General features: G+C 37.8%; 1 protein-coding gene across 1 annotated transcript; it reads left to right on the top strand.

Annotated features, from left to right (window-relative positions):
• Positions 1 to 13,284: 13,284 nt before the first annotated feature.
• On the top strand, positions 13,285 to 17,446 carry LOC126377204 (uncharacterized). The gene is made up of 3 exons (XM_050024899.1): positions 13,285 to 13,425; positions 13,758 to 14,013; positions 16,949 to 17,446. The coding sequence occupies exons 1-3, from the start codon at positions 13,285 to 13,287 to the stop codon at positions 17,266 to 17,268; spliced, it is 717 nt and encodes a 238-aa protein (XP_049880856.1). The 3' UTR covers positions 17,269 to 17,446.
• The last annotated feature ends 1,016 nt before the right edge of the window (positions 17,447 to 18,462 follow it).

The following is an 18,462-nucleotide window of genomic DNA, read 5'->3' as shown; positions in this document are numbered from 1 at the left end:
ATGTCAATTAGTTTCATTTACACCCGTCGATTTTAAACCTAGTGTGTCTTTATTCATCGGTTTGTAATAAGTTGGACTGTCATGAGTCACAAAATTAAATAAGTGGAAATCCTGAGCATGTCCGCGAACAAGCTGGGTGCAATACACGCCCCTATGTTTCCGCGCTACTACGCAGGTGCGCGCGCGCTATAGAACTTAATTTTACGTACCGTGAGATCACTTTCACCGGCCACACGCATATTACTCGACAGTGGTCAGAAAGAGTATTGTGTTACAAAACACACTGCAATCTAACCACTGGGCTTTTTATTCATCATCATCTCTAACAGCCTCCGTGGTGCAATTGTTAAGCGTCGGGTTCACGATCCAGAGGACCCGTATTTGAATCCCGATGAGGAAAACAAAAATCACCCTCTATTCCACATATCCCTACTGGTCTATCCCTACTGCTAGGGAAGAATGGAATATTTTTCCACATGTAGCTACTAGGGGGCATATAATGTTATTTTTCTTCCACCTATTCTTCTTCTTATCATGTGGGTTGTGAGGTGGAATACCAGCCACATCAACCCTGGTGTCAGGGTTACTATTGAGCCGCCAAAGGCCACTGACATGGCTCATGTAACGACTACTTACTTACATCAGTAAGTAGTAACCGGGACCAACGGCTTAACGTGCCTTACGAAGCACGCATCATCTTACTTTCGGACAATCAGGTGATCAGCCAGTAATGTCCTAACCAAACTAGGGATCACAAAGTGATTCCACCTATTTGTACTAAGATACAGTACATGCACATAAAAAATCACTTTGTGAGCCCTAGATTGGTTAGGACGTTGCAATTATTTTTTTAAAGAACGTCTAGGGCCCTGTGCCGAGGTTTTTCTTGCAGCTTCTTTTCTCCGGCTATACAGGTTGTGAGAAGCTGCAGTAGTTTTAGGCGGATGAGACGTTCGTTATGTAAAATTGACGATTCAAAGTGTAACTATGTTACCTACTGAATAAAGATATTTTTGAATTTGAATTTGACTGATCACCCGATTGTCCGAAAGTAAGATGATCACAAATAAGTCATGACTAAGTTTAATAAACAATACGGAACATCTCAGTAAAAAGCTGTTCTCTCTTAAGTTCGTGTGATAGCAAGGGATGTGAAGCAACGAAGGATTTCTAAGCCTACGACAAGGAATTGTGAGCATAATCCTGCCGAGAAGCTGTGGACTATCGTTTAAGCCTTGAGCTATTTTCATTAAGAAACAAATGTCCGCCATATCTCTCCGCAAAGACAAAAGTAATAAATGCAATTTCGCACAACGTAGAACGTAGCTTGCTTGAGCAAGCTAAACTTAAAGGCGAAGAACCGCATGAACCACCTTTAAATCTGATCAATATCCGATTAATATGTGTTATAACAGGGGTTCGACATCGGAAGCAACGGCCTCCGTGGTCCAGTGGTCAACCACTGGACCACCATAACATGACAAATACTTAATAATACTTAACGACCTCCAAGGTCCAGTGGATGAGTGTTGGGCTCACAATCTGGAGGTCACGGGTTCGAATCCCGGTGGGGACATATCTCAAAAATCACTTTTTGATCCCTAGTTTGGTTAGGACATTACAGGATGATCAACAGATTGTCCAAAAAGTAAGATAATCCGTTTGGAAGGCACGTTAAGCCGTTGGTCCCGGTTACTGCTTACTGATGTAAGTAAGTAGTCGTTACATGAGCCATGTCAGGGCCTTTGGCGGCTCAATAGTAACCCTGACACCAGGGTTGATGAGGTTGGTAGGTAATTCACCTTACAACCCACACGATAGAAGAAGAAGATCGGATGCATACTTGAAGTGGCTTCGTACATACGCACAGTAAAGTATTTTCAGTATAATAGAATTACTTCTCCAAAGAGGTAAGAGGTGTACCATAGGCGGTACACCGGCTCCTCATCAGCTATGTTTAAGACCCATCAGAAATGATCACTTATCAACATTCTCAGATAGAGAAAGCGAAGGCCATTCTCAATGTTCCATTGAAGCCGACCTTCGATCTTCTGAATGAGAACCAAGATTATGGTAGCGTAGAGCCCTTCGGCTACATAGACCGAGCTGTGATATGCGCAAGATTGCCGGTTGGTATATAGAAATATCCAAGCTTACATTATGAATTACGAAATTACATGACTAGCTTATTCGATTAGACTACTATTATAGTCTGAGCTAATCATGCAATAATAACAATAACGACCTCCGTGGGCCAGTGGTTGAGCGTTGGGCTCACGATCCGGAGGTCCCGGGTTCGAATCCCGGTGGGGACATACCACAAAAATTACTTTGTGATCCCTTGCTTGGTTAGGACATTATAGGATGATCACCTGATTGTCTGAAAAGTAACAAGATCCGTGCTAAGGAATGCACGTTAAGCCGTTGGTCCCGGTTACTACTTACTGATATAAGTACGTAGTCGTTACATGAGCCATGTCAAGGGCCTTTGGCGGCACAATAATACCCCTGACACCAGGGTTGCTAAGGTTGGTAATCCACCTCACACTCCTCACGATAGAAGAAGAAGAATAAAAACAATCTGTTTTACTGAAAACTAACTTGTATTTGTTATGTTAGTAGATCATGATAATTCAGACCATGATTCTGAGTTGATATCAAGTGGAATTTTCTGTGACCAAAATAAAAAAAAGTGTAATATTTTCAGTTCCATCCATATTTTTGCGACGGAAAATTCCGCCATAGTCTGAATCATCCCCCTCAGTATTCGTTACGATATCGATAAGTATGTGTGTGTGTTGTCGGCTCATCAAGCATTGATTTAACAGAAAACCCGGTGAGGTGTGGGTGTACTTAGTTGTGGATGTACCTCTGACTACCCCAAATGAGCTTATATTATGTGTGTTGGAGATATCAAAGTAGGGTGTTACACAATCATGACAGAGGCCTTAAGGCGCCGTAAGGTCTGCTGACTAAACTGCGAACTTAAGAAAGTAATCCAACCACATTCTATAGACAACTGATGGAATCTGTTACGATCCCTCTCCCTCAGTGCTCTTATAGTGTCCTGCAGTAGGAATGTAGATAAATTAACATAGACATACATAATTTTTTTAATTTTCCACAGATGGCATTAAATATTTGGCCAGCCAAATGGGGAGTGCTGAAGGCTCTCACCTGGTACAACGTTTAAGACAACAGGCCTGAGGGTGCCCAGTTGGGCGCGAACCTCGCTTGGGCGACGTCTGAGAGGAAAAATATTTGAAAGAATTCATCGACCTTAGTGGGTCGATAGCGATAAGCGCTGATTGAGGGAAATCGTCGAACACGCCGGCGGGGTCCGTATCGGGGTCCTGAAGTGTTTGGTGTCGCGAGCTGATTGGCTGCCTCTATGGCTAGAGTGATCGGGTCGTCGGGTTCGTATATTACGTCCTTCGTACGCCGATACTTTTCAGTACCGTCCCTAAGCGGGATGTAGTCGAAAGCCGCAACTACCAGGGGATTTGGGAAAGCCGGATACAAAAAATTGCGAGGCATATGTTCAGCACGCCGTGTGACGTACGCATTGGATTTTACGTGCGTAGCATATGCCTGGCCATGAATTATGAAGGTACTAGCGAGGCGTGCGGCGCATGGTGTAAGTGGCACATGCCTCGCTATGTTTGAATCCACTTTAACAAAAAAGTACAAAAATGGCTTGTATATATTTTTTTTGACGTGACTTATTGTAGATTTGCTGCAGATGGCATTAACTACATGGCCGGACAAATGCAAGACTTCTCCCACAGTGCTCTTATAGTATCCTGCAGTAGAAATGTAGATAAATTAACCTAGACATACACAATTTAAGCCGGATACAAAAATTGCGAGGTATGTGCTTAGCACGCCGTGCGACGTACGCATTGGTGTTATACGTGCGTAGCATATGCCTGGCCATGAATATGAAGGTACTAACGAGGCGGGTGGCGCAAGGCGTAAGTGGCACATGCCTCGCTATATTTGAATCCACTTGCATAAAAAAAATACATAAAAAGCTTGTATAGCTTGTAAAAACTTGTAAAGGTGAATACAAATATTACTAAATATGTAGAATATAAATGTATACCAAATATATAAACTCACGCAGGTATAGAGTTACGCGGATTTCTCCAAGTTTCGACGTGTTACGGGGTTTCGGAGTTTCGAAATTGTAGTCCGAGTTCTAAACTATTGAAATAAGCGATCATTTCAATCAAACCTCAATTTCAAAAGTAAGATTTGTTGAAATTTTGTGTTTAAGTATGAACCTAAAAGATTAAGAAAGTATCACCCTGCTCCAGAATATTATAATCTTTTATTCCCATCTGCCCCCTTTAGGCTTGCCACCGGGGTGGTGGTTGGGAAATTAGGTGCCGTTTACCACCCCGGTGGTCGATGGCACTTAATTAGTTTCATCTGCCCCCTTTACAGTTATAGTACGGGGGTTTATTCTCATGTCGTACTGGACATAAAATAAAAAATGAAAATTTAGCAATATTAATTTAAAATTTTATACTATAACCTGCCCAGGAGTATGAAGAATAATTGTACCAAGTTTCATTAAAATCCGTCCAGTAGTTTTTGTTTCTATAAGGAACATACAGACAGACAGACAGACAGACAGAGACAAAAATTTTACTGATTGCATTTTTGGCATCAGTATCGATTACTAATCACCCCCTGATAGTTATTTTGAAAATATATTTAATGTACAGAATTGACCTCTCTACAGATTTATTATAAGTATAGATGTAAGTATTAAACTAGTCCATTATTGTAAATTTACATATTTTTTTGAAAATATTATCATTTTGAACGTTTTTTTTTTTATTTAATGTCCAGTACGACATGAGAATGAACCCCCGTACTATAACTGTAAAGGGGGCAGATGAAACTAATTAAGTGCCATCGACCACCGGTGTGGTAAACGGCACCTAATTAGTGCCAACCATCACCCCGGTGGCAAGCCTAAAGGGGGCAGATGGGAATAAACCATTATAATGAATAAAATAAAGATTTATAACAACAAAAACTGTATTATTTATTTTACTGAGTAGATAGTACTAGTAAAATTCTTGTCATTTTGAATATAACTGGAAAAGATTCAAAATATAAAAAAAACGTAAAAAATACAAAGTTAAGACCTGTCAATTTTCTGGTTCAGTCGCTAGGTACTTGTCCATACTTATGCGTCGCCAGAGCATATAGTATTTACTGCCAGTCCAATAGAGATGTACCAAAGTATTATAATAAGTATCATGAACTAACAAGAACGACGTATATTGACCAAATTGAAGATGTCTTTGGTTCAGGACGATCTACTCTGAACCGGCGTGCGTGTATGAAGCGATTGATGAATGTGGAGGAAACAAGAGAAGTGTGTCAGGATCGAAGCACTTCGAATTCCGTAGTCTCTGCTTACCCCGGTGGGATATAGGCGTGAGTTTATGAACTAACTAACACGCCTACACCACGCCTATAACACATACCGTTAAAAAGGCAATATTCTTTGCAGTCACGCGTCAAAGTAGTGCAGATAATTTGTCACTATATATTCTTCTCCAGCCATTGGACGTGAGGGAAAACTTTGTGACGAAACGAGAATCGAACTGCAATCGGTCATATCCCGGAAGCATGTCTAAATAATCGGCAGTTTCTCTTTGACGGGTTAGTTATAAAGTTGATGAGTGCGAGAATCTTGTGGAAGATAGGTAAAATTAATTGAGTCGTAAATAGATAGTTTATCTATGTGTAGGTACGTATGAGTACGTAAACATAAATTTATACAGACTATACGGGTTCGAGTTGAGGAGTTCGGTGGCGCAGCGGTAAACGCGCTCGGTCTGCGATTGTTGAAGTTAAGCAACTTTCGCAAAGGCTGGGTGATAGGATTGGTGACCACAAAAGTTTTCATCTCGAGCTTCTTCCTGCTGCGGAAGGCACGTTAACCGATTGGTCCCGGCTGCATTAGCAGTCGTTAATAACCACCAATCCGCACCGGGTCCGCGTGATGGTTTATGGCCCGATCTCCCTATCCATCCATAGGGAAGGCCCGTGCCCCAGCAGTCTCTTGGGCTGATGATACGGGTTCTAACGGCGAAGTGAGTGGTGGCTGAGTAGGATACGGACCCAGACCTACGGGGTATAACGTCCCTTGCCCAGGGATACGGGTGAAGACCTCAACGGTTGCAGAGGCGGAGATGGGAGCTATCGCGACAGCATTGCAGGACGGAAGAGGCGAGTCACAGGGGCTGTAACCTGGAATCTGACAGGGCAGCAGTAACTGTCAGTACTATTCAGATGCGGAGGACAGGAGTTCTAGTACGGCTTTGAAATAGTTTACTCTGGGCGCCATCCCACTCGCGTCAAACAAGGTACTGCGGGGCGGAAGGCACGAGGGAAACTACTGCCGTATTTTTCCCTGAAAAGTAGCATGGAGAATACCCGACAAGAGAGTGGTTCTTAAATTTAGTGATGATATGGGCTAAAACCAGTGATGTGCTTATGCTGATCTCAGGCATGATCTCAGTGTGGACATGTTCCCGTTGTAAAAACTCGTTAATAGTAAAGACACATGCTGCTTTTTTTTTAAATTGTTCTTATTTGTGCTCTGGTCTAATCTTCCTAAAAGGTAGGTAATAAAGCTCTTTTTACATAGGTTTTGCACCTTTTTAGTGAAGATCAGTTAGAGAAGAAATTTAGTACGGGAAGATGATCCGTACGGAAAGCACGTTAAGCCGTTGGTCTCGGTTACTTACTGGGGCCTGTTTAATAAAACTTACAATTGTAAATTACAATGACAATTTGATGTACATTGCGGAGTGTGTAATCACGAATATTTTGCAGTTTCATATTAGCTACGCAATGAACATCAAATTGTCGTTGTAATTTACAATTGTAAGTTTTATTAAACAGGCCCCTGATGTTACTGATGTTACTTACCAACCCGCATTGGAGCAGCGTGAGGAGTATGCTCCATACCTCCCCCGGTTTATTGGGTGGAGGCCTGTGCTTAGCAGTGGGACGTATATAGGCAGTTAAAAAAAAACTTACTGATGTAAGTAAGTAGTCGTTACATGAGCCATGTCAGGGGCTTTTAGCGGCAAAATAGGATCTCTGGACAACAGGGTTGATGAGATGGTAATCCATCTCACTTTCGTTTCTGTAAAAAAACCGGACCTGTCAAATCTTCAGGTTAGGTAAGCGGCTAGGGAGATAATGATAACACTTTCAAAGGTTAAGTTTAAGGATATAATCTTAATATATAGAAACCAATAAGAATTTTCGCAATTATCTAGAGAAAATTCTGATATTTTCCTTACCACAACACGTTTCCGCTACATGCGTTTAAAACCACATGCAACGAAATACCTACATGTGGTTGAACCGTTTAAAAATCCGTGTCATACCACTTAGATAATGTGGAAGTTAGTAATTAGAAACATAAGGCATCCGGACTCTGCAAGATCTAAGCACAAAAGTTCTATTTTCTTTATTTAAGTAACTTAATTATAATAATATAAAGAAAAATGTAATAATAGGTCCGTTATTATCACGTTTTTCTATGACGTCACAGTGTGTTTTTTCATACAAATTCCATAGTAATTTCGCGTTTTGACGTTTAGTATAGGTCCCGGCAAACTTCTTGAGCATCGACCTTGACTGCGCACAACCGAATTTTAGATCTCTTTGGTGGTGCGGTACGGAGCGCGGAGGCGGGTGAGTCCCGCATCGACCGGCTATTGGTAGATCAGTCGATACTTCCCCCGCGCACTCTGTCTTCATCCCTTTGACTCCCGAATACACTTGCGTGCAGTCAAACTGTCACGTTTTTGTTATTGCTCTTTTGTTAGTTTTTTTTGTTATTACTCATTTGTTTAAGTTTAAGAATTAGTTACTAGCACGAGGTCTATGTCTACAGATCCAAAACCTAGCACTAGCTCTGGTATTGCTGGTTTCAACCTCATGAAAGGAATATCATACTTACCTGACGATTAGTTTTTTTATTAAATATAATAATATAAGTTAAGTTTTATTTACATAATTAAATAATATAATAATTGTTTATTTAAATGAAAATAAGAAAATAATCAAAAGTTCATTTTTTTTCACGGAAGTGTACGTGCGCGAACTTTCCCCCACTACGACACTCGATGCTCAAGAAGTTTGCCGGGAGTTATAAAAAGTAACTGATTTGACTAGTTGGAAAATAGCCTATTGAGGAGCACACATGCGTAGTAGAAATGACAAAAATTACCATTAGTTTTAGTTTTATACTTCTTCTTCTATCGTACGGGTCCAACTTCATCAAACCCGGTGTCAGGGTTACTATTGAGCCGCCAAAGGCCCCTGACATGGTTCATGTAACGACTACTTACTTACATCAGTAAGTAGTAACTGGGACCAACGGCTTAACGTACCTTCCGAAGCACGGATTCGGACAATCAGGTGATTAGCCTGTAATGTCCTAACCAAACTAGGGATCACAAACTGATTTTTGTGATATGTTCCCATCGGGATTTGAACCCGGGACCTCCGGATGGTGACCCCAACGCTCAAACCACTGGACCACAGAGGCCATTAGTTTTATAAAAGTATGGATTATTTATGGTTATTTGTATAAGCGGACAGTTATCTCATTCACACTTAAAAATACGTAATAATTAATACATTTGCAACACTATCTACTTGTCCTGTATAATAATATTATATAAGTAAGTGATGTTAGTACCCATTTTGCACGTGTTAATAGGTAGTTCCGATATATAACTCTTTATACTTTCATTTAAACAAGAGTACTTCACGCTTTTACTTTCTTTTGGATATCTCTGTACTACATCACATGCGTAAAAAGTTTTTTTTTTTATATAAGTAAAGTATAATTTTAATTAGTGAAATTAACGTTCGGAAAAAATGAATTAAGAACCATTTTTTTTGCTTTCAAGTGTAACACGGATTGTGGGTTGCGTAGCTGGAGTTTGAGTTTCATTAAATTGTTTCTTATTCTGAATTTTATACTAATGATTGACGTAAACTGTATTGGGCTGATTTTCCCTTCGCGGGTTACGAGGTCAGACAGGCAGTCGCTTCTGTAAAAAAACCGGACCTGTCAAATGTTCAGGTTAGTAAAGCGGACCTTGTCAAAACGGGATATCGCTAGGTAGACGATTATGATGTCGAACGATTGACCGATCTACTGGAAATATAAATACATTCATTAACTTAGAAATTATTTTCGCAGACATCAAACATAACATTGTAATTATGTTTGTTACCAAGTAACTAGGCAATTTGTAAAATAAACTTCAATTGAATAATAAGTGCAAGCATTAAGCACGTGTTATAATGAATTTAAAATTGCAGTGTCGACTTGTTAGATCATCAATCATCATTAGGTCTAGTTTTTTCTTTTGCTCTATATCGTATGGGAATCGTCAAACACACATACATCAAATATAATAATGTATTGGTAAGCTTATGTTGTGTTATCATAAAGGCTTATCATGTTTGGGAAATGTATATTTTGACTTTTAATATTAGGTCTGGAGTTTTTATTAGAAAGTATCTTTGAATTTGATAATTGAAAAAGACGTTTATGTATTTTTGAAAAAAAAAAGATAGTCTAGGGCCCTGTGCCGAGGTTTTTCTTGCAGCTTCTATTTCTCGACTATACAGGTTATGAGAAGCTGCAGAAGTTTTAGGCGAATGAGACGTTCGTTATGAAAAAAATGATGATTCAAAGTGTAACTATGTTACCTACTGAATAAAGATATTTTTTATTCAATAATTAAAACAATCTGTCAATTCTATATTATGTAATATGATTGTAATATTATTTAGTTGATAAGGTACATAATAAAAAAAATTGTTTAAATACCAAGTGATAGCAATTTGGTCTTCTTCCAGTAAATTGAGAAATGGACATCCTTGGAAAGGTAAATTGACATTCTAGGAAATGTACATTTAAGAACATGGTCATAATGAGAAATAAACATTTTGAAAAAATAACGCTTTTAAAGCGTTCAACCATTAGGCAATTTGACCTCTTGAACCTAAAGGTTAGGACTATTTGTGGAAAATAAGAATTTTTGGGATTTGGACTTTCTGGAAATAGACCTAAGGAGCCTAAAGATTGTACCTATCTGTGAAACAAACTAGCTAATGCTTTGCACGGAATGATGTTTTCCTAAGCATGAAAATCATACTTTACGCGCAGCATGTGTATGCGCAGTCAATCTATGCGCGTGACTACATTCAATATAGGAAACAAGCACTGATGCGAATAATTTGCGGGATTGTTTCCTTCACGATTATTACGACTGCTCTAAGCTTATAGAATCAACAAATAATAAAAATTCAATTTGAATTTGAATAATACAAAGTTTATTGATCGACAAATAATTACATTTCAATTTGAATACAATAATTAAATTTGAATTTGTAATTTGAATTTGATTTTTACTATTTTAATTGTTTGTGGTATCTTTTTTAATGTATGGATTTTTAAATCTGAAATAAACGATATATTATTATTATTATTAATGTTTGTTGCGAAAGTTGATGGTAGGGCTGGCAGAGGAAGACCGAGAAGGACTTACGATGACCAAATTGGAGATGTCCTTAGAAAAGGTTCAATACGATCTACTCTGAACCGGCGTGCGTGTATGAAGCGATTGATGGATGTGGAGGAAGCAAGAGAAGTGTGTCAGGATCGAAGCAAATGGAATTCTATAGTCTCTGCTTACCCCGGTGGGAAATAGGCGTGAGTTTATGTATGTATGTATGTTAAATCAACAAATAATTGGGATGGCTCCCAATCCAATGGGAGTAAAAAAAATATATTCGATACGTCCAGCTGGGGTTTGAACCTGCAGCTCTTGTCAAGCCAATTCGAGTGATTTAACAATTCTATGACCTTTTGTTATAGACTTCTTTTATGACTTATTGTAGATGTGTTGCATGTGGCGTTGGCTACTTAGTCGGAATAGGGGGTGCTGGCGTCTCTCATCTGGTTCATTTATGACAACAGGCCTACAGTGCCCTTAGCTGGGTGCGTCTTTCGGCACAGAGTGTCGTCTAGGAGAATTATATTTACATGACACACGTAACATAAACAGCCTATATACGTCCCACTGCTTGGCACAGGTCTACCCTCAATCTAACAGAGGGGGTATGGAGCATGCTTTACCACGGTGCTCCACTGCTGATTACTGAAGGAGTTTTAACATGACTAATCTTACTCTTTCGGACAATTAGTTGTTTCAAGCCTGCAAAATCCTTACTAAAGGACAGTCTCACAAAGTGATTTCGACAATGTCTCTATCGGAAATCGAACCCGGAAGTCCAGATCGTGAGCCTTACGCTCTAACCAGAGACCACGGTGGGTATTAACCTATACAATTATATTTGATAGATTTAATTGAACCTAGTGGGCGGATAGCGATAAGCGTTGAATGAGGGGAATCAGCGACAACTCCGGCGGAGTCGGCATCAAAGTCTTGAAGTGTTTGTTGTAGACATTACAAGACCGGATCCTCGTCCTGAACATACAAATTTCCACTATAATTATGACATGAAAAAAAAAGAAATATGTAAGGTAAAGTAGACTATCTCCGAAATAGTTTTGCACGGGACATTGGCAGCCATAGGACGCTTGAAGACAAGATTCGATAAAACATAATGATGACATAAGGCCGGCCTTTGAGGCAGCAGTCTTATACGCTAGGTTAAATAACAATGGTTACAGATTATAGTACAAAAATGATTAGTAAGTACGTGAAAATGTCTTCTAATAAGTAAATAAGTAACATGTTCATTTTCATAAGGATACAAAAAATATTGATAAAATAAAAACCCCACAAAACCAATTCCTCAGTTTGTCTGTGGGAATGGAGTTCGCAAATACAGTTAACATATAGCTAAGAGATCTTTTGCATATAAGTTGTTTAAATAAAGATTTACAGAATTTGTTTCTATTGCACTCTTGAGGTATGTCAACTGGCAGCATGGTGTACAGATAGGTACTCATTTACGGAGTGTTCTGTCACCGAAGTAGTTGGTGACTCGTGGTACAACATACCTGCTCGTTGACATCGTCCACGTACACTGGCCATGCTCAACAAGTTCTCTGTGTTCTGGATAGCACATTCAATTTCTCGCCAAAATAGTCCGGAAACGCTTACCGAATGATAAAACCCGTCCATGCTAATTAATTAATCAAAAATTCATAAAACACACGCAACAATGCGTTACGTCAGTTAACATAATTAGAATACTGATCATGTGAATAAATTTAACTAAAAAATATAATTTTAGCCGGTCGACATTTGGTTATGTAATTTTAGAAATCATCACATACATATTAATTCGTGTAGAAAATTACTATTGAGATGGATCATTCACAAGCATGCTGACCAATGAAATGGCTCCTTGAGTACTTCAACAGCATAAACCTGCGCGAACGCAGCTTTTGGAACGTATAGACACGACGCGTTCGAACTTTAAATGGAGCAGAACGGATGTCTTTGGAAATAAAAATGTTTTTATTAAAATAATGACGGAAGTTTGGAAAATATTTTATTTGCCACTGAACGATTGTGTTGTATTTTTTCTAAAAAAAAAACAACAAAATAAGTATAATACGGGTATTACAAGTAAAATATTTACTCTTTTTCAGTTTTTAAGCAATACCATTTAAAAAAAATAGCAAACACGTTTTCAATAACACGAAGATTGAACTTAGTAAGACATTTAAACAGTTATAACATTACAGACGTTTAATAATAATGAACGCAGATTGAATATTTAGTACGATAATTGGAATTTTATAGCGGAACAATCATTTCACTATAATTTTTATCACGCGTTGTAAAACTAAATAATAACCAAGATAATTTATAAAATATTGTTACTAAGGTTCAACAAGTTAAAGCTTAAGCTACTCGCCATAAAATAATAATTAAATTTGTAAATTGAATAAATGTTTAATTGATTTTTTTGAAATTAATTTGTATTTTTTACTATATTTATTTCAATGTGACGTTATTTAACATGTACCATTGTATCAATTAAAGCAGTTTGAGTTTTGAGTCCAAGTTAAACCGTCAGCTCTATACCTTCGAAACTCTACATGCATGACTCGTAACCGACTCGTACGCACATTTTGGCGGGAATCTAAGGCGCAGTGGGGGTAGCCGGAATAAAACCGCTTAGGCACAACACCATCACTACATTCCACTTGCCACCACGAAGGAGATCAGGATCAAGATGAAGTCAATCCTTCTTCTTCTTGCTTGTATTGCAGTCGCCGCGGCGAAGCCCGCCGGTAGTGAAGAGGGTGACGTGGTCAGTTCCGTCCTCGGGGTTGTCAAGAGTTGTGCTGAAGAAGACGTCTCCTTGTGCCTTAAGGTGTGTGACAGTGCCCTTAAAAAAATAGTGATTTAACTAAAGTCCCAAGTGCCTCTCCCATAAAATTTTCAAAGTGATCACTTTTCAGTGTTGAATTTGATAGGTTTAAGTGAAAAATTGAATTAAAACAGTGATTGAAAGATAATTTAAATCCGAAGTGAATATAATCGATGTTTAATATCGGTCTAATGCAATGTCATCGACAACAAAAACAAAATTTTGCTGAATCATTTTTATTTACCTATTTCTAAACTAAACAAAAAATGACCAAAATTTATTACAATTTACAGTCTTCGAAATTCAAAATACTAAATCAATATTTTTTCTTACAGGAACGCGCCTTGAAATACGTCGAAAACCTGAACACAGCTCGGGAAGTCAGTCTCACTGACGGAATCAGTTTGATTGGCAATGGCAGTCCTCGATCAGCCAGGTCCTTCGAGCCTCTTGCTGAAGAACCTAAAGTCAGAGAGAACCAGGTCGAAGGAAGACTTCTGGATGCCGCTGCTGATTTCTTAGAAAACCATGTGATCCAACTTCGGGTGCCTAAAAGCACTGTTGAAGATGTCAAGCGATCTCTTGAAGAAGGTGAGTGATGTTTTATCATGCTTATTTTATTTCACTTGAGAATAGTGTTAAGAGTGCTCGGTGTAGACGTTTTTTTTTATTTAAAAAAAACAGTAGCATTGAAAGGTAGATTGTGCTTTTCAAGACTAGATTATTTTTCAAAAAAGTAATCTTTTTATGTAATCATTTGTGAGATGTTAAACAAACGTAACTAGATTAATTGATATTTATACAATAAAGTACATTTTGCCACATAAAACTTAATTAAATAAATTAAAAATTCGCTGTTAACTGACCAGACACAAGCCAGACGTCATTATATTTACATAAATCTACGAAACGTTCTTCAAACAACGGACTGTCAATCTTTTACGCCATTTAGTTACACACGAGAGTGTGTAATTTTCTTTGCTCTTATAACTTTTAACTATTAGGTGCTGCTGTATTGAGTTATTTTATAATTTCCAACGTTTTTTTTTTAAAGAGATATATAAGTTTTTTGGACTATTCTGATCATTCCTTTTTTCTGTTATTGCATTTTTATTGGCCTATAGTTTCACTGCTAGACAAAGATCTTCCCTTATTTTACCACTGGTTTGTGGTTTTCAGCAAACAGCTTATTTTACTGGGAAAAATATTAAGTCATTGACTCTCATAGTAAGCTTACACAAAATTTCTTACACGCTTTCAAAATTCAAAAATTCAAAAAAATCAAAAATATTTATTTTTCAAAATTGGCTTTCAAAGTTAGCGCTTTTTGAACGTCAAAAAATTAAATTAATACTTACATATTATGTAACTAGCTGTAAAACTACTACCACATCGGAATCTGTAACGCTGAGGGAAAGACGTGGCCAGAAAACCTCCCAGCACAGGGCCCTAGTCCTACTGTTTCATGTTTTCCTTTCTTTTCTTTTTCACGCTGATATGAGCACATCAACTTAAACCGTCATCGTATTAAGTATCTCTCCAAAAACTTTCAATTAAAACGTTTAAAAACCGCTCCAATTTCTACTACACTTCTTTTCACTCCAAATGCTCTCATTCCCAGCGCCTTATTACAACTTGATACTCGTCCATCATGTAATTTGTAATAGCACCTGCACTGGCCAAAGGCTCTTTACAACCATGGCCCTCGAGTGAAAGTACACGAAGATTTAATACGTTCTTAAATCTTGCTATATTTTAAACGTGTAGGTACTTATTACCGTAGCGTGAGCAACTCTAACTAAGGTACTTGATTGTACATGTTTTGACAAGTTATAGAAAGTTAAGCAATAGGTGCGGAAAATTCTTGATGATATTTTTTACAATATTTCTTGTAAAATTAACAAATATAAAACTAGTATCAAGGTTGATCCTATACACAGTCTGTGATAAAACTTTAAAATATAAAAAAGACCACATAGTAAGTAAATTCAGTACTAGATTATTTTCAGAAAGCTCAGAAATACTTGATGATTAATGACTAAACTCAATTCTCAACAAGAGCGTCATTATGCAAAAAAACTCCTAACAAATGTAAAACAAAAAGCTATTCACATTAAATGTGCCATTATGTTGCGTCATTCATAGTTCAACCATTGATCGGTTACAGAACATTATGACACGAGCGTATTATTAGATAACAGCTAAAAAAAGATAACTTTTTCACGTTTTATTTGTATAACTGGTTTCGATGCGAGCTTCTGGTGAATGGCGAAGAGAATTGAATGATGCCAATAAAAGAAAAGCACTCGTTGAGCCTGTAAATTGTAGTGTTCGTAAATAAGATGATGATAGTAGTAAAATCGATAATTACACGTCTGAAACTCGAAAACTAGTTAGAAAGAGAAACCTAATGCTAACAGGTCAAGAGAGATAGGCAGGTCAAGATGCAATTTAACGCGCAATAAAACACTTACGTGATATTATAGCACATAAAAAGTAAAGAGTAGACGTTATATAAAACCTTTTATGCTCATTAATAATCCCAGTCATAACTCTCGCCGAATTAATAAATTAAAAAAGTTTTCGCAACCGGTTCAACTGGCCTATGATATCAGAGAATTTTAAAATAGAAAGTCGTTACGATAGTTTAAAACTTAATTGGGTTATATAAAATTAAAGGAGAGTAATTGAAAAAGAAATTGTGAAACTGCGAGTCCTAGAATCTCGAAAACGGACATCCGGATAGGCACGGACACCATAAAAAGAAGATGCGAGAAATCGTACAACAAACGGGTTTAACAGGAGTTTCTCTAACCCATTAACAAGGTTGATGGTGGAAAGCGGACAAGTCTAGTTTTTGCAAGATTTCCATAGTACACTTGCTCAAGTATGTAGGACCATGTAACTAGTTTTAACAGTTCCGTTACCACCGGACTCCGTGATCGAAATCTCGATTGAGAATCGAGTAAAAGTCTCGCTCCAGGCAGACTCTCGTTAACGAAATATGGAAGTAGGCCCGGCCCGGAGCTTTCGAATAACGTCCGGTAATCGATGCACTTTCTAGATGGGCGCTTGTTATGCAAACTGGACGTAACACCGTGAATTTCAATGAAAGCGATACCGCTTTAAATTTCAGTATCGTTTCGAACACCATTGCTTTCTGAATGTGAATTAGTTTTCGAATTGTTTTGTATTGTTCTGTTACCATTCATCGGACGGAATAGGAAAGGGAATTTAAGCGAATGGCCCGCTCTCAAATGCAAACGAGGCTTAACCCACTTCAGCTTCGATATGGCCTACTATGCCGGGCCATTGACTCTCTGACTTGGTGAGACACCTATAAACTCTCGGAAACTAGTTTCACATACCCCAGTGGTTGGGAACTAATGATCTCGTGTATTACTTTATTTAATGGTTAGTTAGGCACCACTTTTCCAAACGAGATCTGAACGTGTACTATGCTAGAGTTTCTATGTCCTGGATTAGTGCGATGTTCGAAGTCTTTAATGATTGCTTCGCCTTTCAGGTCGTGGCAAGAAGAAGAAGCTGAAGCAGCTGATCCCCATCTTCGCTCTTCTCCAGCTGAAGATTCAGTCTTTGATCCCTCTGTTCTTGGGTATCATCGCCTTTGCTGCCGTCAAGGGCTTGATGTTGGCTAAGGCCGCGCTCCTTGCGTCTGCGCTGGTGCTGCTGAAGAAGCTTCTGTCCAAACATGAGCATCATGAGAGCTACGAGGTGGTAGCTCACCCCCACCATGAAGAGCACTACAGCCACGGCGGTCACGGCGGCTGGGGCAGATCATCTCAAGACGCCCAGAACCTCGCCTACAACGCATACTCCAACTAAGCCTAAGATTCTGCCATCCTTGCGCAGGAATAGTCTATCTCTTAGTCTAGTACGGACCTCAGAGTAAAGAGTTTTATTAATTTATTAAATCTAATTTATTAATTTATTTAAATTATTTAAACACATGTTTAATGTTAATTTGTTGTTGTTGTTAGAGTGTACGAGTGAATCTTGTCTTGTTTTTCCAAAGCGTTGCCGTTTCTTCTGTATCTATTTTTATATTTCATTTTTGTTCATATTTACTTCAAAGTACCTGTTTTAATACTCTTATTTACTGTTTTTAGTACAAATTGTTAATTTGTTAAGTTTTTTCAATAGCTTTAATTATTTTTATTTTATTTTTATCGTTTTATTGTAGTTTATTTTATGTGTTCATTTCTATCTATTCACTATTTCATATTGTTTTTGTCTATATACTTTCCATAATCATACAACTTTATATAACTTTTGTACATATGCTTCATATGAAATTATTTACGTAAAATATTGTTTTTTGCACTTCATTTTGATATATTATCGTATTTGTGTATTTGTTTATGTATCGTATTTATATCATATTTTATATAAACTATAATTGTTCTTCTTTTCAAATTCATAGGTGATGCATCTCTTAAATGTACAAATCTATTCATCTCTTCATAATAATTTATTATGAACCACCCGAAGATAAATAAAATATATCAGTCAATTTAACTTTTTGTTTTCTTGCCTTCTTCTTCTATTGTGTGGGTTATTAGGTAGATTAGTTCACGACTATATCCGAATTGGGGTAGTCACAGGTATATCCATCGCAAGATGAACTACTTACCAAGACCTTGCTAAGCTTTCTGTCAGATCAAAGTAATAGGTGCCGTATCATCTTACTGATCGTATCATCTAACTGTGTTATTTCATTTTTGACGTGATTTTTCGTATATCATAATTCATTTATTCGCTTTAAAAATGGTTCGCTTTAAATTTGCTGGTGGTCAGCTTTTAGCATTAGGTCAACATATATCGTGTCTAGATAGGAATTTTCTACTCGCCAGGATCTAAGAATTATACGAATAGTGAAGTACGTACGTTAAATATTTTGTTTACACTCTTGCAATCAACAGGACAGGTAACTTTCTCATATATGAAGACTTTTATAACCTTTTTATGACTACTATATTCTACTATAGTAGCAAGATTTATCATGAAAGGAGCATCGTA

The sequence above is a fragment of the Pectinophora gossypiella genome, chromosome 22, assembly GCF_024362695.1.
Source record: "Pectinophora gossypiella chromosome 22, ilPecGoss1.1, whole genome shotgun sequence".
Lineage (NCBI taxonomy): Eukaryota > Metazoa > Arthropoda > Insecta > Lepidoptera > Gelechiidae > Pectinophora > Pectinophora gossypiella.
The sequence above is the reverse complement of the archived record's forward strand: the minus strand, read 5'-3'. Positions and strand labels throughout refer to the sequence as shown.

Excerpts from the sequence above, each read along its gene's own strand:
- LOC126377204 (XM_050024899.1), top strand. The coding sequence starts at position 13,285 with ATGAAGTCAATCCTTCTTCTTCTTGCTTGTATTGCAGTCGCCGCGGCG. Across the intron at positions 13,426-13,757 it reads ACGTCTCCTTGTGCCTTAAG|GAACGCGCCTTGAAATACGT; the intron begins GTGTGTGACAGT and ends TTTTTCTTACAG. Across the intron at positions 14,014-16,948 it reads CAAGCGATCTCTTGAAGAAG|GTCGTGGCAAGAAGAAGAAG; the intron begins GTGAGTGATGTT and ends TTCGCCTTTCAG.